Source organism: Pipistrellus hanaki (assembly GCF_964339955.1).
Source record: "Pipistrellus hanaki genome assembly, chromosome: 18".
NCBI lineage: Eukaryota > Metazoa > Chordata > Mammalia > Chiroptera > Vespertilionidae > Pipistrellus > Pipistrellus hanaki.
Window position 1 is genome coordinate 11,571,864 of NC_140520.1, and position 20,178 is coordinate 11,592,041.

A 20,178-nucleotide genomic window follows, 5' to 3' on the forward strand; every position below is an offset into this window, starting at 1 on the left:
TAGGTTTAGTGTTTTGTGTTTTTTTCCCCCTCACTTTTACTTGAGTTCATTTAAGTTCATATAAGCCTTACAAATTGTAAGAAGCCGAGGAGTAACAAGATGTAAGAAGAAAAACACGATAATATTCTTCGCTCCCCCATCACCACCCCTGCTCCTTCTTTAAGGTAAAACCATTTCGTTTTCTAGGCGTGTCCATACAAGGTCATGCATATGGGTATTTTTTTTGCGGGGAGGGTAGGTTTGGACATCCCTTGAAGTCAATGAAAAGGATAAAATTTGTCTTTTTGACAGGTGCATAATACTCCATAGTTTGGCCAAACCTTGTTTAGAAATTTAGTTTCAGTGTTTAGCCCCTACAATAGACATTAACATCCTTTTGAAGTAGTACTTTGTTATTTCTGTGGAAGAAATTTCTCAAAGTGGAATCTGGTGGAATGGGGGTGGAGTATTTTTTTCTTTCCTTTTAATAGAATCTACTGTCAATTTATTTTTCAAAAAAGTTGAAACAATTTTTACTCCCACTAAAAAATCTCTGGAAGTGTTTATTTTCCCACACCTTTATTAGGATTGGATGTTAACTGCCTATTTAACTTGAAAGAATTTAATATGTGTTAAGATAGTGCCTGTATAAGGATAGACTAGGTCAGTGGTCAGCAAACCTCGGCTCACGAGCCACATGCGGCTCTTTGGCCCCTTGAGTGTTCTAAGGCCACTTCTTTAAAATAGACTCGTTTAGGCCGAAAACCGACTACTGTGCATGGGCCACGAAGTTTCAATCGCACTGTACTTACGCGCCGACACGTGGTATTTTGTGGAAGAGCCACAGTCAAGGGACCAAAGAGCCGCATGTGGCTCACAAGCCATAGTTTGCCAAGCACTGGACTAGGTTATATTGCAGCAACAACTCCAAAACAAAACAAAACAAAATAAAATGTATAATTCTTGCTCATACTGCATAATCATCTCTAAAGAGTTGGCAGTGGCGGAAACCGGTTTGGCTCAGTGGATAGAGCGTCAGCCTGTGGACTGAAAGGTCCCAGGTTCAATTCTGGTCAAGGGCATGTACCTTGGTTGCGGGCACATCCCCACTAGGGGGTGTGCAAGAGGCAGCTGATCAATGATTCTCCCTCATCTTCTAACTCTCTATCCCTCTCTCTTCCTCTCTGTAAAAACTCAATTAAAAATATATATTTAAAGAGTTGGCAGTGGATCTCATGATAGCTACTCAGGAACCCAGGCTAATGAGTGATCGTGCCGGAAGGACTAGGGTCTCACAATGGCAATGAAAGTGACTCAGGACACTTTCAGTTAGAACTCATTGGCCTGAATGAGTCATAAGGCCCTGCCCAGCCACAAGTGGCCAGGAAGTCAAGGAGGGAGAACCAGGTGTATTTAATGAGTCAGCACTGTTGACTATCATAGTATTTCATTATTGCTTTAATTTGTTCAGCAGCCTTTACACTAAATGCACCTGACTGCATTAAAAAATATAAACCACCACCAGCTATGTAAGACTGGAAACAGGGACCAAGCAGCCAGGATTATCAGCCCTTGAAATTTTATCCCGCTGACCACACTTGGATCTCCGTTCACTCCACTTATCCACCAGTTTTCCTGGGGCCATTCTAAGTGCCTATTTCTTATTGTTATGACATCTGGAATTGAAGTACTGAGAAGCAAAGGGCTCCTCTAGGTATTTGAAATTCAGCATCTTCAATATGCATTTCATCATGGTATTATCTTCTAATCTGAGCTTAATTTTTTGGACATAAACTGCCTACAAAACACAAATTTACCACAAAATATTTGAGTATTTGCTATATACCAGGTACTGTTCTAAGCACTTCACAGTTATTATTTAGTTCTCACAATAATCCTATGAGGTAGGAACTATTATCATCTCTTCCTGGATGGGAAAACTGAGGCACAGTTTGGTCCTACAGCTTTTTTGTTTTGTTTTGAAATCCTCAGGTGAGAATATTTTTTCCATTAATATAGTGGAAGGGTGAGGGTAGGAGAGAGAGAAACATCTATGTGAGCGAGATACATTGATTAATTGCCTCCTACACGTGCCCAGACAGGGGCCAGGGACAAACCTGTGACCGAGTTATGTGCCTTTCTACTTGTAAGTTATCTGTGTATATTCCTGTCTCCTCTGTTGGGTTGTGATTAACCAAGGCTGAGGTCCTGTCTTAACCATCTTTTTCCTCCTGGCATCTGACATATTGCTCTGTACATGTGGTGTTCTGTAATGTGATGATAAAGGGAAATTTTTGCTCTGCCTTGATTATGTTTCTACTAGGCACCTGTTGCAGGATTATTCCTGCAAGACTTCCGGCAGGCTTCCCTCCCACCACCTCCACCTTTCCTGCTGCCACCTCTCTGAGTCCACAAGCACACCGACCCACTGTGTCCGCCTCGCCTGCTGCCCCCACAGCCTCCCGCTGCTGCCTCCTCCTCGACCATGTGCACCACTGCTGGGCACCTCTCCCCACCCCACATGCGCTGCCAGTGCTTTCCCTCCAGCAGCTGCCGCTGCCTTGCTTTCCACTTTCCTTCCCTTTTCCTTCTATGCTGTCTTCAATCTTCACTCCTCCCTCCCTCTGAGTATGCAAATTAACCGCCGTATTTGTTGGGTTAATTTGTATGCTCGCTCTAATTGGCTGTTGAGCGTGGCTTGTGTAACGGAGTGGTGGTTAATTTGCATATTACTCTATTATTAGGTTAGATTAGTTACTTTCAGCTCCCTGATGTGTGTGTGGGGGTTGTTTGGGGGTGGAAATGGGGAATGTTGAAGAGAAACAGGAGCTCTTTGGAGTATCATACTACAGTCTGATTTCTTCATTGTCCTGAGAGGGCTGAAGTGATCAGATTGGCAGAAATCAGCAGTGGAACTCAAGTACAATCAGAGAACTTGTTAAAGATTCTAAATCTCTCTCTGGGCTACTAAATGTGTACTGAATAAGAATCTGATTTAAAAATATATATTTTTTTTTACAGAGAGGAAGAGAGGGATAGAGAGTTAGAAACATCGATGAGAGAGAATCATTGATCAGCTGCCTCTTGCACACCTCCTACTGGGGATGTGTCCACAACCAAAGTACATGCCCTTGACCAGAATCAAACCTGGTACCTTTCAGTTTGCAGACCGAAGCTCTATCCACTGAGCCATACCGGTTTTAGCAAGAATCTGATTTTTAATAAGACCTCTGGCTCACTGTAGGAAAGGCAGGTTTGAGCTGTGTAATCCTGTCTAGGACAGAGCCTCGATAGTTAGGGAATCAAGCTCTGGCTTTGTTTTTGTTAGGTTCTGAAGACTATATGCCAGGCACTCTTATCCTAGGGCCAGAGATTCAGGCCCTATTATAAATGGCTCACATTATTAAAATTGAAAAATTATGAAGGTAGACACTTCATTGCCAGTTTAATAATATCATATCATATAATAAATAACTGATTCACCATTTGGAATACTCATGTTGGGTGTGCTCAGCACATTCATTTCTATAACACACTGGGATACATTGAAAAATCACAACCACATGCTACTTAATACTAGAACATGAGATGTTATAGCACAGGGCCAAACCCTTGGAATGCCAAATGACTCTTTCCCTGAAGACAGACTTAAGGGAAATTAGATAATAAACTAAAGGTTGCTGAGTGATCTCAGAATCAAAACAAAAGAAGAGCGGGATTAAAAACCTCAAGAGGTTTCAGGCATTAGGAAAATAACGTAAAGGAGCAAAATGGTTTGAGTGAGAACTGTGGCTACCTGGGAAATATATATCTCACCTACAGGAAGCAGTTGCCAGTTATTAGCTAGCTAATTTTTGTCCTGTGTGATAGTTACAATGTTGTCAGATCTACAACTTACAAGTAAACATAAAAATGTGTATTTTTATTTATTTATTTTAATTTTATTTTTTTAATGTATTTTATTGATTTTTCATAGAAAGGAGAGGAATAGAGAGCTAGCAACATCAATGAGAGAGATACATTGACCAGCTGCCCCCTTCACACCCCCCACTGGGGATGTGCCCGCAACCAAGATACATGCCCTTGACTGGAATCGAACCTGGGACCTTTCAGTCCGCAGACCGACGCTCTATCCTCTGAGCCAAACCGGTTTCGGCTGGCTAGGACTTTTTAGCTGTGTTTTTTATTTAAAGCGTAAGGAAGCTTGCCCTGGCAAGGTGGCTCAGTTAGTTGGAGCGTCGTACACCAAAAGGTTGTGGGTTTGAGCCTCCATCATGGCGCATTCAGGAGGCAACCAACTGATCCATGTTTGTCTCTCGCTCACTTCCTCTCTCTCTAAAAATCAATAAACATATCCTCAGGTAAGGATTAAAAAAAAAAAAAAGCTAAGGAAGCTCTTCGTGCATCGATATGGCGTGATATTCAAGACATTAAAAGAGAAAAGTAGGTGCAGAACATTTATATAACACCCTATTGTTTGGGTAAATTATGGAAAAAATACATATTTTTTCTTACATTACATAAAATATCACTGGAAGGAGACAAGAAATTAACACTGGCTGTCATTGAAGAGGGCAAATGGAGGGTGGAGGCAAGAACTGGAGGGAGGGTTTTCACTGCATACTATTTTATACTTTTTGAATTCTGAAACATGAAAACATGTAACTTGTTCACACATATTACATTAAAAAGAAAAAGAAAATGTAAAGACACACATATATGAAAAAACAAATTAACAGCAATTATCTCTGGAAAGAAGGATTGGGAAACAAGGCAGTGTATAGGGATTTTTTGCATATTTGTCATCATCAGCATCATGTGTTGTATATTAGCTTCCTGTGATCATCATAACATATTACTATAAACTACCCTGTTTCCCCGAAAATAAGACAGTGTGTTATATTAATTTTTTCTCCCAAAGTTGCGCTAGGTCTTATTTTCGGAGGATGTCTTATTTTCGGGGAAACTCGGTAGGTAGCTATACCAAACAGACATTTATTTTCTCAGTACTGGAGGCTAGAAGTTAAAAATCAAGGTGTTGGCAGGGCCGAATTCCTTCCAAAGGCTCTGGAGAGAATCCTTCCTTGCCTCTTCCAATTTTGGTGGTTCCAGGCCTGGGTTTTTTAGCTGTGGCTGAATGACTTCATCTCTGTCTCCATCTCCACGTGGTCTTTTCCTCTGTCTTCCTGTGCCTTCTTCTCTTCTGTCTTTTATAAAGACATTAGTCATTGGATTTAGGGCTCACCTGGATAATCCAGGATGAGTTTATCTAGATATCCTTAATTATATCTGCAAAGACCCTTTTTCCAAATAAGGTCACATTGATACGTTTTGGGTGAGGACATGGACATCTTTTTGAGGGTCTCTTTTCAACCCACCAAATGTTTTATAGATGAGGAAATTTGAGCTGAGAGAGACTAAGAAATTCAACCAGGGCAAATTAATTCACTTCTACCATAGAGCTTTGTCCAGTTGATAAGGGCCACAGATTTTATAAAACCTCAGTCACTAAAAAGGTCCTGTTAGATTCTTATCATAGTACAGCAGGTTCCTGCTGGCCTTACGTTTGTATAATAAAGGGACTTCCTAGGACCGCCTCTAGGAGGGCTTCTAGTTTTAGGTGCACCTTACAAAATATCATGATATTATATTACATCATAAAATTATGGCCAACTGTCTTATCATAAAGACATTAGATACTGGAGAATTGAAACCCATGACCTTATTATTTATTTATTTTTACTATATTCCCTATGCTGTATTTTATATCCTATGACTGTTTTCTAACTACAAATTGATACTTGTTAAGCCCTTTACTTTTTTTTAAAGCAGATTTAAATATATATGTGTGTGTGTGTGTGTGTGTGTGTGTATTTGATTTTTTACAGAAAGGAAGGGAGAGGGAGAGAGAATTAGAAATATCGATGAGAGAGAAACATCAATCAGCTGCCTCTTGCGCACCCCCTACTGGGAATGAGCCCGCAACCAAGGTACATGCCCTTGACCAGAATTGAACTTGAGATTCTTGAGTCCACTGAGCCAAAATGGTCAGGGCTAAGCTTTTTACTTTTTTACCCAGGCCCCCAATCCCTCCTCACCTCTGATAACTGTCATTTTGTTTTCTGCATCTATAAATCTGTTTGTTTTTTTTTATTTATTTTGTTCTTTAGATTCCACATGTAAGTGAAATCGGAGGGTATTTGTCTTTTATTTCACTTAGCCTAATGCCCTCTAGGTCCATCATGATGCCACAAATGATAATTTTTTTTTATAGGTTACTAATATTCCATTGTATATAAGTACCACCACTTTTTACCCACTCGCCTATTATGGGTAACTAGGGTTGCTTCCATATCTTGTCTATTATAAATACTGCTGCAATGAACATAGGGGTGCATATCTCTTTTTAAATTAGTGTTGTGGGGTTTCTTCAGATAAATTCCTAGAATTGGAGTTGCTGAGTTATAAGATAGTTCTATTTTTATATTTTGTGGACCTCCTTACTGTTATCCATAGTGGCTGCACTAATTTGCAATCCCACAAACAATGCACATCTTCACCAATACTTGTTGGTTGATTTATTGGTGATATCTGTTCTGACAGGTGTGAGGTGATAGCTCATGGTTTTATCTTTTAAAATATAATTTTTATTGAATTCAGAGAGGAAGGGAGAGGGAGAGAGAGATAGAAATATCAATGATGAGAGAGAATCATTGATTGGCTGCCTCCTGCATGCCCCACACTGGGGATGAAGCCCACAACCTGGGTATGTGCCCTGACTGGAATCGAACCGTGACCTGGTTCATAGGTCAAAGCTCAACCACTGAACCACACTTGCTGGGCGATATCTTATGGTTTTAATTTGCATTTCCCTGTTGGTCAATGACCTTGAGCATCTTTTCATATGTCTATTGGCCATCTGTATGTCCTCTTCAGAGAGGTGTAATATTCAGGTCCTTTGCCCATTTTTAACTGGATATTTTTTGAATGTTGATTTCTTTGTAAATTTTGGATAATAATTCCTTATTGATTTATCATTGCCACCCATTGCCTTAGTTTAATGAATGAGTTCAATCTGTCTCTGTCCCACTTTTATTTTTATTTTATTTTATTTTAAAAAAATATATTTTATTGATTCATTACAGAAAGGAAGGAAGAGGGATAGAGAGCTAGAAACATCGATGAGAGAGAAACATCGTTCAGCTGCCTCCTGCACACCCCCTACTGGGAATGTGCCCACAACCAATGTACATGCCCTTGACCGGAATCAAACCTGGGATCTTTCAGTCTGCAAGCAGACGCTCTATCCACTGAGCCAAACCGGTTTCGGCTCTGTCCCACTTTTATAACCATTTCCCTGAACAGGAACAATGCAAACTGGCTTGTGTTTCATCCTTTTTAGTATTCCCAATTCACACTCATGTGCCTATTGTGGAATGCAGGAGTGAGAGGACGGAGGAACAGGGAGGTAAAACAATATAAAATCTGGATCACAATAGTCTGTATAAAAGATTTCGACTCTCCTGTGAGGGGGAGTCTACCAGGCTTTTTCATAATTCAGCTCAGAGATGGTCCTGTGGTTGTGAAGTGGCCTCATAGGGATTCTTCACCAACTTGGCACATCGAAAAATCATCACTGTTAGGAAAATAAGCAGAAGAACAACAAAGGCAATGGCAAAGCCTTTGTCTACATCAATAGTGCTGGACAGGCTTGAATCATCCATGGGAACACACCTGTCCCGCTGTAGCTACCTTCTCAGGTGTATCTTCAGACTTGTCATATTCCTAAACAAGAGAGGATAAAGCAAGTTTATTGGTGTATGTGTATGTATGTATTTTCTTTAAAAAAATATATTTTATTGATTTTTTACAGAGAGGAAGAGAGGGATAGAGAATTAGAAACATGGATGAGAGAGAAACATCGATCAGCTGCCTCCTACACACTCCCTATTGGGGACGTGCCTGCAACCAAGGTACATGCCTCTGACGGGAATCGAACCTGGGACCTTTCAGTCCGCAGGCAGACGCTCTATCCACTGAGCCAAACCGGTTTTGGCTATATGTATTTTTTTAACAGCACTATGAGGAAATCAAAGCAGATTTGAAAAAAAAAAAAAAAAGGTCAGGTCCTAGCTGGTTTGGCTCAGAGGATAGAGCATCAGCCTGCAGACTGCAGGATTCTGGTTTTCATTCTAGTCAAGGGCACATACCTGGATTGTGGGTTTGATCCCCAGTAGGGGGCATGCAGGAGACAGCCAATCAATGATTCTCTCTCATCATTGATGTTTCTATTTCTCTCTCCCCTCTTCCCTTCTCTCTGAAATCAATAAAAATATGTTTTTTTTAAAAAGAGAAATAGGAAAAAAAAAGTCAGCAAGGTTTATTGAAGAAGTGCTTATGAAATGGATAAAGTTAGTATAAATGACATATGTGCATGTTTATGCACACATGTAAAAGCATAAAATATCTTCAGAATTTCTCAAAAACAAAACATGAGCAAATATGTATAGCTCAGAAACCAGCTGGGGCTCCCTTGCCCTGCAAGATCCAGGAAACACTGTCTTAAACATCCCAATTCTGTGTTAACTCCAAATTTTTCTCTAAGACTTTTTTTCTCCTTCAAATTCTAAGAGTACTTATTGTAACTGATTTGTTATGGAATCTAGATATTGGCTGTATGACATTGTATCTATAGTCCATGATAATATTGATATATTGTACACTTGGAAATTCAATAGAGTAGATCCCATGTTAAATGTCCTTACCATAATAAAATGCAATTTATAAAAAAGAAAGGAAGAAAGAGGTTGGCCAAAGCAGCCTATGGCAACAGAGAAAAGGACAGAATTGAGATTGAATTGATCACAGAGGATTTTTTTTTTTTTTTTTTACTTGTGCCCTGATCAGGAACTGAACCCTGACCTCCTGGTTCATAGGTCTACACTCAACCACTGGCTGGGCCAACTGCCTTTTCTTTATACCTTTGGTCAGCATGTACTATAGGCCATCGAATGCTAGACTTCTGCAAACACGCTCTGATTTCCTGAAAACACTTTTAATCCCTCCAAACCACAAAGCAATCTTTACTTATTATTATTATTTCTAATCCTCACCCAAGGAGTGAGGATATTTTTTTTTCCCATTGAATTTTAGAGAGAGTAGAAGGGAGGGAGAAGGAGGAGAGAGAAAGAGAAGGGAGAGAGATGGCTGAGTCTTGGGGTACTGGCAGAGCTGTGGCTTGAATTTCCAGAGTTTGAGGTGGTGGGACTCATCGTTCTGGCCAGGGTGCTTTTGGAAACAAGTGTTTTGGAGGCCACATGTTTGCACCCACCAAAACCTGGCGCCATTGGCACCAAAGAGTGAACGCAACACGGCAGCGATATGCCATCTGCTCTGCCCTGGCTGCCTCGGCCATCCCACCACTGGTCATATCTAAAGGTCATCATATTGAGGAGGTTCCTGAACTTCCTTTGGTGGTTGAAGATAAAGTTGACGTTTATGAGAAAACCAAGGAGGCTGTTTTGCTTCTTAAGAAACTTAAGACCTAGAATGATATATTTAAAAAAGTCTATGCCTCTCAGCGAATGAGAACTGGCAGGGACAAAATGAGAAAAGTCATTGTATCCAGCTCAGGGGCACTTGCATCATCTGTAATCAGGTAACGGCATCATCAAAACCTCCAGAAACATTCCTGGAATTACTCTGCTTAATGTAAGCAAACTGAACATTTTGAAACTTGCTCCTGGTGCGGATGTGGGCTGTCCTGCATTTGGACTGAAAAATGCTTTCTGCAAGTTAGATGATCTGTATGGCACCTGGCGTAAAGCTGCCTCCTCAAAAGTAACAACCTTCCCATGCATGAGAGATGCTCAGTACAGACCTTAGCAGAATCTTTTTTTATTTTTTTATTTTTTAAAATATATTTTATTGATTTTACACAGAGAGGAATTGAGAGGGACAGAGAGTTAGAAACATCGATGAGAGAGAAACATCGACCAGCTGCCTCTTACACACCCCCAACTGGGGATGTGCCCGCAACCAAGGTACATGCCCTTGACCGGAATCGAATTCGGGACCTTTCAGTCCACAGGCCGACGCTCTATCCACTGAGCCAAACCAGTCCTGGCCAGAATCTTGAAAAGCCCAGACATCCAAAGAGCCCTCCAGGCACTGTGCAAGAAGATTCACCGCAGAGTCCTGAGGAAGAATCCACTGAAAAACCTGAGATTCAGGTTGAAGCTGAACACGTATGCAAAGACCCTGCCCTGGAACAGATCAAGAACCACAAGCTCTGGGTAGATAAAGCAGCAGCAGTGCTAGAAGCCAAATCAGATGAGAGGGGGTTCCATATAGTAGGGAAGGAAGAAAAGAAGGCCATCGGTGTTAGGAAGCAGAAGAAGCCTGTGGTGGGAGAAAGGGCTGCAGCTTCCAAGAAACGGGCAGCTGAGAAGAGGCCCACAGAAAAGAAACCCACCACAGAAGAAAAGAAGATTGAGGCATAAACTGAATGTGTTTATTCCATAAAGGTCAACTCACTTGGGACAGCTAATTTTGAATAAAAACATGATCAAAGGTAGTGAAGAGAAAGAAAAGAGCGTCAGCAGATTGGTAAAGAAACTCCAGAGTGCCAGGACTGGTTTGGCTCAGTGGATAGAGTGTTGACCTGCAGACTGAAAGGTCCCAGGTTCGATTCCGGACAAGGGCATGTACATGTGTTGCGGGCACATCCCCAGTAGGGACTGTGCAGGAGGCAGCTGATTGATGTTTCTCTCACATTGATGTTTCTAACTTTCTATCCCTCTCCTTTCCTCTCTGTAAAAAATCAATAAAATACATTTAAAAAAGAAAAGAAAATCCAAAGTTAGTGGATTAAACAGGAAAGGGCAGTGAGAAAATGAAGACACTATGATTTTAAATCATTTATGAGCGATACCTTAATCAATAAAGAAATTGAAAAAATCATTTACGAGTTCAACTAGGAAAGAGATAAAGTAGACTAGCAGCTGAATGTTTAATACAGAATCAAGTGAGAGATTCCTTTCCAAAGGCAGAATAGAAATGTATCGGGGAGGATGTGTTCGGGTGCAAGTGACAGAAAAATCCACTTAAGCGAGACCAAATAATACATTAAATAATCTGTTGACTTATGAGGGTGAAATTCAGAGTAAGGCTAACTTTAGGTGTGGTTGCATCTGCAGATTCAAGGTGTTATGAGAGGTCTGCCTTTATAAGTTTATGATTTTTCTCAACCCCTCCTTTCTTTGTTCATTGCATACACAGGCTTCCTAGCAGTAGCAAGAATGGCTCCAGCAAATCCAGACCTCACATAGTCGCTCTTCATATTATCTCCTCCTCCCTAATTCCAGACGGAGAAAGAACACTAGGGCCACGACCAGACAGGAGGAGGTTGCTCGCACAGGTGAGGCCTGGAGCGGAGACGGAGATAGAGGCAGCGGGGAACCTGCCCGAGCCAGTGCTCGGGTGGCCTGGAGCGGACACAGGCAGGGGGGCTGGCGCTGCATGAGTCAGGTGTAGGTCCCGGTCCCCCATGGGGTGCCTCCCCGCACATTGGGAGGTGGGGCACCTCCTTTCATGATTTTAATCACATGCTGGGCCTCTAATTTACTATAAAGAGATCAGGTAGCTTTCACAATCAAGTAGAAGGAGTACTGGTCTTATAAAAGTGGCAGAACCCAAGAGAGGCCAGGCATTGGGAACCATAGCCAAGGGCAGCACAGGAAAAGTCTGGTTAGGGCACTGCTGGCACGGATACACCACCATCGACACTGCTATTGCTGAACACTGCTCTACTGTCACTGGATACTGCTGCCTCTGTCATGCCCGAATTATAAATTGTGTCATCTCTGTGTCACTCAGTATTCCAGTTCCTGGCTGGAGCATCCAACTCTTCAAGGCTGAGTTACGCATCAGCACCTTAGCCACCATTGGATAAAAGAGGGAATATTTGGTTCTCATTGACTCTAGAGATCAGTTTGTGGAGGGGTATGTCCTCTGAAGAGCTGAAGCGAGAACAAGCTTAGGGAGAGCTCATTGGAAACTCCTGCCTGCCCATGCAATCCTATAAAATAAAAGGCCAATATGCAAATCGACCGAATGGCAGAACCACAGGTTGCTATGATGAGCACTGACACCAGGGGGAAGACGCTTAATGCAGGAGCTGCCCCCTGGTGGTCAGTGTGCTCCCACAGGGGAGCGCTGCTCAGGCAGAAGCCAGGCTCACAGCTGGCAAGTGCAGTGGCAGTGACGGGAACCTCTGCTGCCTCCACAGCAGCAGCAGCGCTAAGGATGTCTGACTGCAAATCATCAGTCAGGCATCCCCTCAGGGCTCCCAGACTGTGAGAGGGTGCAGGCTGGGCTGAGGGGCCCTCTCTGAGTGCACAAATTTTGTGCACCGGGCCTCAAGTAGAATACAAGCCCAAAAACAAATGTTCGCTTACACAGCTAATTAATCTATGACAAAGGAGGCAAGGATAGATAACAAGGTAAAAACAACCTCTTCAATAAGTGATGTTGACAAAACTGGATGTGGGAGTTACTTATTATTTTGCTTCTCGATATATGCAAAAAATGAATTGAACCACTTTTTTAAATACCATACACTAAAATTGGATAAACACTTAAATGTTAGATCTGAAACCACAACACTCCTAAGAAAACATGGACATTTCTCTTAACAATATGATTTTGGATATAGCTCCTCGAACAAAGGAAACAAAAGAATAAAATAAACAAATGGGACTGCATCAAACTAAAAGCTTTTGCACAGATAAGGAAACCATCAACAAAGCAAAAGGAAAACCTACTGAATGGCAGAAGATATTTGCAAATGATACAGCCTACAAAGGGTTAATATCTAAAATATATAAATAACTCATACAACTTAACATTAAAAAAACAAACAATACAATTTAAAAAATGGGCGGAAGACCTGAATAGACATTTCTTCTAAGAGGACATACAGACGGCCAACAGACATATGAAAAAATTATCAATGTCATTATCAGGGACATGCAAATCAAAACCACACTGAGATACCATCTCACAGCTGTCAGAATGGTTAACATCAATAAGTCCATAAATAACAAGTGTTGGTGAAGATGTGGAGAAAAGGGAACCCTCATATGCTGTTGGTGGGATTATAAATTGGTGCAGCTACTACGGGAAACAGTATGGAGATTCCTCAAAAAATTAAAAACAGAGCTGCCATACAATCCAGCAATTCCACTTCTGGGTATTCATCTGAATAAATTCAAAACGCTAACTGAAAAAGATATGTGCACCCCGATGTTCATTGCACCCTTCCTAGCAACCAAGCCAAGAGATGGAAGCAGCCTAGATCTATAGTTAAGGAGGATGTGACAGATATATATTATTCAGCAATAAAAAAGAATGAAATCTTGCCATTTGTGACAACATGGATGGACCTACAGGGTGTTATGCTAAGTGAAATATCAGACAGAGAAAGATAAATACCATATGGTCTCACTTATATGTGGAATCTAAAAAACAAAATAATAAAACAGAAATAGACCAATGGTTGCCAAAGGGGAGGAGGTGGGAGATTGGGGATTAAAAAAACACACACACACACAGTATGGCACATAATTATATTTTTAAAAATTAAAAAATGCATATGGTATCCTAGATCATATACAAAAATTTGGACATATTTTCATCTTTGCCACCAAAATCCTTTTTGATGTATTTTATGGGCTTTTAGCCACAGCAGTCTGTTATCCAAAGTCTTCATTAAAATGGTCCACTCTAACTCACTGAAACCTGATGTAATGGAGCTTATTATCCTATAATTATAATTTGCATTACAATACCTAGTTTTCCTAATTCATTAGTTTATACCAGAGGTTCCCAAACTTGTTTGTGCCGTAGACCCCTTGCCATGTTTTTCGGTTTTGGGTAGACCCCCTACTTACCTGATATTGATTTTTTTGTAAATTTCTAACTGTAGTGAAGTTTAGTGTTAAAATTTAATAAAAAATAATGTACCTACTTTTCTCCGGCATTCTCAAACAAAATAACACTGATTCACTATAATTTGTATGATAAACTACCAGTTTATATTTTTTTAAATATTTTCTCAGCACTTTCCTATTCAAGATTCAGGAAACGAATGAACGTATTTTTCTCACATTCATATTTATAGAGTGACGAATTGAACAAGTCGGTGCAAGTTCGCGAAGCTTTGAGACAAAAATTGGCAAGAATGTTTACTGCGCGTATGCTTGTAACAAGATGATACTGGTATATCATTATGTGCAGGTTTTTATCCTACAACTTACACAATTTTATAAACATATATAATAAATTTTTTACTTCATAGGTACTTTTATAAATAATTTATATGTTTTTATATTATAAGACAATATGATGTAAGTAAATAGGTACTATCAGTGTATGTTGAGATCCACTATCGTGGACCCCCATTTTCATTTCATGGACCCCCCAATTTTTTTTTCGCTGACGTAGACCCCTTGCAGGTTGTCATAGACCCCTGGGGGTCGATATAGACCACTTTGGGAATCACTGGTTTATACTCATCTTCCCCCAAATGAATTTTCAGGGCTATGCAAACCCTACACACATGAGGAATAGGTGATATATCACTTCTGTGGAATGAACTGAGAAATTCTGGGAGAGTACTTATAGAAAAAATTTTTAAACAACAATAACAGCAAAATACACAATTATTTCAGTGAGTTGGATTCTAGGCTTTCCAACTCTGCTTAAGCTGCATTTATTTTTTCCCATATGTGTGTGTCTAATTCATCTTCCCCAGTGCAGATCCCTGCTAAGCTCCCTGCAGCTTTTCCCATTAGACTAATGTCAGACTTCCAGGATATCCTGCCTCATGAAGGTAGGGAGATAGGCAGGGCTTCTCTATGTAAACAGAATTTAGGTTGTTTTAAAACAGAGGTATTTGGAAATCAAACCAATACTGATAGCTATCAGTTGTCCTGAGATAAGAGAAGTCCTTTAATTTCCAGGATGAAAAAATGTTTTTGATTGCTAAAAATCTTTGTGAGGAAAATAAATCCTGTGAGAAACTAGAAAAATTAAATATATCAAATTAAACTTTTCATTATTGCATAATCAGAAATTGATATCAACATTGCCATACACACAAAAAAGTTCTTTGGAATACTACAATAGTACTCATTGGCTCCAGAAATCAGTTTGTGTGTATGTGGGGGTGAGGGGTGTCTCTGTCAAAGAGAGAGCAAATTAGAAACTCCTGCTTATCCGTGTGAATATATATATATGTTTTTATTTATTCCAGAGAGGCAAGGAGAGGGAGACAGGGGTAGTAACATCAACGATGAAAGAGAATCATTGATTGGCTGCCTCCTGCACACCCCCTACTGGGGACTGAGCCCACAACCTGGGCATGTGCCCCTGACTGGAATTGAACCTGGGACACTTCAGTCTGATGGCTGATCCTCTATCCATTGAGCCAAACCACCAGGGTATCCATATGATTCTTGATTTTGGAAGGGTAAAGGGCATTCTTTCCAGATAAGTCAACCCTCAATAAAAACAATTTCATGACAATCATGAAATGTAACATGGTGGTAATAACATAGATTCTGGAGGCAGTTCCTCTGGATTTGGATCCTAGCTCTAATAAAGCTTGGTAATCCTAAGCAAGTTACTTAACCTTTCTGAGTCTTGGTTTCTTCATCTGTAAAATGAGGATCCTGTATATTAAAGTATAATATGCAAATCAACCAGATAGAGGAATGAGCATTGCTATGATATGATCTGACCACTAGGGGAAAGACCCTCAACGCAGGAGCTGTCCCAGGCCCCAGGCCCTGATCGCCTGATCAGGGTCTGCTGCCCAAACTCTCATTCCCTTCCCCTCTCCCTTCCCCCCCACCCGCTGGCAGGCTTTGATTGCCAGATGAGGAATGGGGAACTGGGGGTGGATGGTGACAGATTCGACAGCGCCAGGCCAACTTGGGTGCCACAGGGGCCCCAATTGTCCTGCTGGTTGCCCCACACACAGAGGGCAACTGGCAGCAGCAGTAGGGGGTAGGACCAGATGCTGGCAGCAGGGGAAGATGGGACCCTATCAGTGCACAAATTTTGTGCACCGGGCCTCTAGTAATATATAATAATCCTATGAGGTAGATGTTGATATTAAATAAATAAATGTATGTAGAACACACAGAACAGTGCCTGGCATAAACCCTGTTTCCCCAAAAATAAGACAGTGTCTTATATTAATTTTTTCTCCCAAAGTTGCGCTAGATCTTATTTTCAGGGGATGTCTTATCTTTCCATGCACTAGGTCTTATTTTCGGAGAAACACGGTACCATCTGCTATGCAAGTGTTTGCTATTATTATCCTCTTAGGTTTACTATGTTCCTCATTTTTTTTCACCTTTTCTCTTGCTATGGAGTGTCTGTAAGTTAATGCCATTTGAGTTTTTTATTCAGTGGAGCACACTCTTTATATGTCACAGTTGTGCAGTATTGAAAGTATCTAACATTAACAGCAAAGAAAAGCTAAGATGGTCTGGAGCTCCTGGGTTTCAGTTCACTGAGTCCAAGAATGTAATAGACATCCAGTGTATGATATGACTTGAAGAAAGATTCCAATTTGAGCTTAGGCTCTGTGTCCCTTAGAATTTCCCTGTCAAAGCCAGTTTTTAAGATGATTAGGAATCAGCCTTCCAGCCATCTGTCTTATCTCCAAGCAGAGGCTTTCCTGGTGAAAAATTCACCTCACAGGAGACAGTCTGGATTCCTGGGTCTGCCTTCAGTCCGAGGAGATATGAGGTTCAGGCAATATATAGCCTGTGAGACAATGTGTTCTTTGATCCACTCCCCTGAGTTCTAAGGTAGGGGACATCAAGAGTTACTCCTTGCCCAGCCAATGTGGCTCAGTTGGTTCAATATCGTCCCACGCACCAAAAGGTCGCTGGTTTGATTCCAGGTCAGGGCACATGCCAGGGCTGCAGGCTCGATCCCCAGTAGGAGCATGCAGGAGGCAGCAATCAATGTTTCTATCTCTCTCTCCCTCTCCTTTCCTCTCTCTAAAACCAATTTAAAGACATACTTTCAAAAGAGAGAGATTCCTGCTTAATTATATGTAGTTCCCAATACAGAATATAAGACCCATGCAAACTCAAGGTTATTCATCTAGATATACTTTTATTGCTTGAGGTAAAAGCATAATGAGCCTTGAGAGCCAGCAAAGTCAGCTCTTCTATCACCTAACACTTCCCAGAAAGATTGATCACTTCCTTGTGTTCTCGTTCCAAATAATTTTTTCTCCATCTGTGCTATATATTGTTTCTTAAAACAAAAAACTTAAAAAAAAAAAAAAAAAAAAAGACCCAGCTTTTCTCTCCTGGCCATAACTTTAGTTTGAAGGGAGAGATGGTGATCAAGAAGTACAACAATGACACTTTCTTATTATAATCTCCAAATCAAAGACATCCTCTGGCTAATAGCCCTCCCATCCCCCTCACTTGCCTCAAAAACAAGACTATGCTTAAGATATCTCCTCTCAAATGAAAGTTTCACTTTTCCTCTCACCACCCCCCAAAAAAATCCAAAAAACAAACAAACAAACAAAAAAAAACAAACTCAAAGAAAAAAAAAGTTCTTTATTTCTGTTAGGTATTTCCCAAGCTTAAATGTACTATTAAATCTAGAAGAATTGTTGGAATGGTTCCGGTAAAAACATCACCAGGAAGGTGCTACAGGTAGCTATTTACCTTCAGAGAGAATGACATTCAAGGCTGTCTGTCGCTTAGCGCAGTCTTCTCCTACTCAAGTCCATCTCTTGGCAGCCTCTCCTCTTCTTGTCCACCCCCACTTATAGAAGGAGAGTGTTTGGTAGCGCTCTCCCTTCCCCGCTCCCACACTCCGAGGCTTCATTAATAGTTCAGCTCAAACAGGATCAAGTTTCAGACACTCCCACAGCGAGTGAGAAAATGATCCCACCAGATTAAATTGGAGCCTAGATCAGTAGAAGAATATTTCCACATCTCTGCCAGGGCGGGGGCAGCCAAGGTTAATGGCTCCAATGATACCTTCTAAGCAGGATCACATGAGTGGAAGAAGATGCCAGCTATTTGGTCTATTCAATCACTCTCTGGATTGGCAGCATCCCTGGAAAATTGTTAGAAATGCACACGCTTGGGCCCTCATCCCAACCTCAGTGAATCAGAAACTCTGGACAGGTTGGCATCAGTGTTTTCGCCAATTCGTCCAGGTGATGGTGATGTACGCTCAAGTTTGAGAACTACTTGTCAGCAAGGTCAGTGACGCTCCAAAATGTCTCCTTTTCCTCAAAAAAGAATTTACTTAGGACATCTGGATCAGAAAAGTCAAAATGATTTCATTGAGCTTTAGTAAATTTTGCCTTCAAGGTATACATGTTCATATATACCTTGAAGGCAAAATTTACTATTGTTTCCTTTAAGGTTTTATTTGGTTCATTATAAAAACTTCTATAGGGTGTGTGTGTGTGTGTGTGTGTGTGTGTGAGTGTGTACACACTCTCATAAATATACAGAATACTTATGGAGGGACATACTCCAGGGCTTCAAGATGAGAAATTGAGTGGCTTATATACTACCATGTGTATATTGTCTACTCAGAATTTCTTTTTTCAAGTAGATAAATTTTCAAAATATCACACCTTAAAAAATAACACTCCTGAAAGATGTGTTATATTTAATAAATATTTACTGATTGTCCACCATGTGTCAATCACTGTGCTAGATGCTGGGGACAGAATGGAGAATAAAGTATGGTTCCAGCCCACAAACTCTTATTTTTTGAAATAACACTAAATATAATAATTTAAAAATATTTTCAGTTTCCAAATCTCTCTTGATCTTGACCATATGAAATTGTGTGGAAAAGCAGAGGGAAGGTTAAGGGTCATACCTCTTTCTTTCCAGGATAGAAAAAAGCTAAAGCCTGAAACAAAATCAGACTTGGGCTTATTATAATAGTTATCATTTATTTAGTGATGGACCTTAAAACAAAATTACATCTTTTTTTATAATTATAAATGTAATATAAAATCATATCACATCCAAACATTACAGAAATACATACCAACATTTAGATTTTCTATTAATCACACTCTCCAGAGATACACTGTTAACAGTCTGGTGGCTTTCTCCAGCTTTAATTTTTAAAATTCTTTTATTTTTATTGATTGATTGGAGAGAGAGCGAGAAATACTTTCACAGCCCTAACCTGTCTCCTTGTCTTCCCTAGGGCCATGCTCACTTCTTTTCTTGTGCACATATATTTTCTTGCATTTCTTATTTGCTCCTCAGTCTATAGACATATTTTTTCTATTCCCACCCCTTCCCTATTCTCCACCCCTGCTACCATTTGATCACTTTCTCTTCATTGCCGTATTTCTTGAAAGAGTGGTGTATGCTATCTACCTGCCTCTATTTACTCACTAGCTATTCACTTATCACTCACTGGAACTATGGTTTCTCCTCCCTTACTCTCCTTTGATTTGCTGTTCTCTTCTCTGAACATATGGTGCTATTGCTTAAACTCTTTTATCTTGAAACTCCTTTGGCTTCTCCTGCCCTGCTCTTTCCAGGTTGCCTCTCCCTTCTTCCTTAACCTGAAACAAGTATTTTTGAGGCATCCTTTGTGTCCTTTTTCTTATTTCCTTTAACTTTGGTGATTTCATTCTCTGCAACTACTAGTCTCTTGCAAATGATGCACTGTTTAGACTAGGTCCCTCTCTTGGGCAGATGCCCTACAATTTTATATGATGAATAAGCATTTTTGCTTGGCTGTCCCACCAACTGAACAAATCTGAACTTCTAGTTAGCATCTTGTTATTGATATCATCCAAAAGCTTTCTTGGATATCACAGCTTTCTTTTATTCCATATACAATTACATAGAAGGCCTTGTTGGTATTGTCACAATAGCATTTATGGCAATCATTTCCTTTTCAGTATCGTTGACTTGTGTCTAGTCCTTGAAATTCCTCCCCTGAATTTTTGCAGTAGCTATTTACCCAAGTGGATTTCCTGCTTCTAGTCTCTCATCTTCCCAAAATAACCTGGATCAGTGTTCTTTATAATTTTAGCTGCCAGGAGTAGGGTTTCCAGATAAAAGATACTTTTTTTTTTTAGTATAAATATGTTTTGTGCAATATTTA

General features: G+C 40.4%; 1 protein-coding gene, 1 long non-coding RNA gene and 1 pseudogene across 3 annotated transcripts; 2 read left to right on the plus strand and 1 right to left on the minus strand.

Moving 5' to 3' along the window:
• Nucleotides 1–4: 4 nt before the first annotated feature.
• Nucleotides 5–14,298, plus strand: LOC311612359. The gene is made up of 3 exons (XR_014793281.1): nucleotides 5–164; nucleotides 11,260–11,398; nucleotides 14,162–14,298. It is a non-coding gene; the product is annotated as an uncharacterized lncRNA (long non-coding RNA).
• CTXND2 (cortexin domain containing 2) lies at nucleotides 7,542–17,845 on the minus strand (the record flags this gene model as incomplete). Its single annotated transcript, XM_084865237.1, has 2 exons — nucleotides 17,745–17,845; nucleotides 7,542–7,764 (listed from the first exon to the last, which is right to left on the minus strand). Exon 2 carries the CDS (start codon nucleotides 7,701–7,703, stop codon nucleotides 7,542–7,544), a length of 162 nt encoding a protein of 53 aa, XP_084721363.1. The 5' UTR covers nucleotides 7,704–7,764; nucleotides 17,745–17,845.
• Nucleotides 9,183–10,481, plus strand: LOC311613003 (large ribosomal subunit protein uL4-like; annotated as a pseudogene). The gene is made up of 2 exons: nucleotides 9,183–9,851; nucleotides 10,100–10,481. The product of its transcript is annotated as a large ribosomal subunit protein uL4-like (transcript).
• Nucleotides 17,846–20,178: the final 2,333 nt, after the last annotated feature.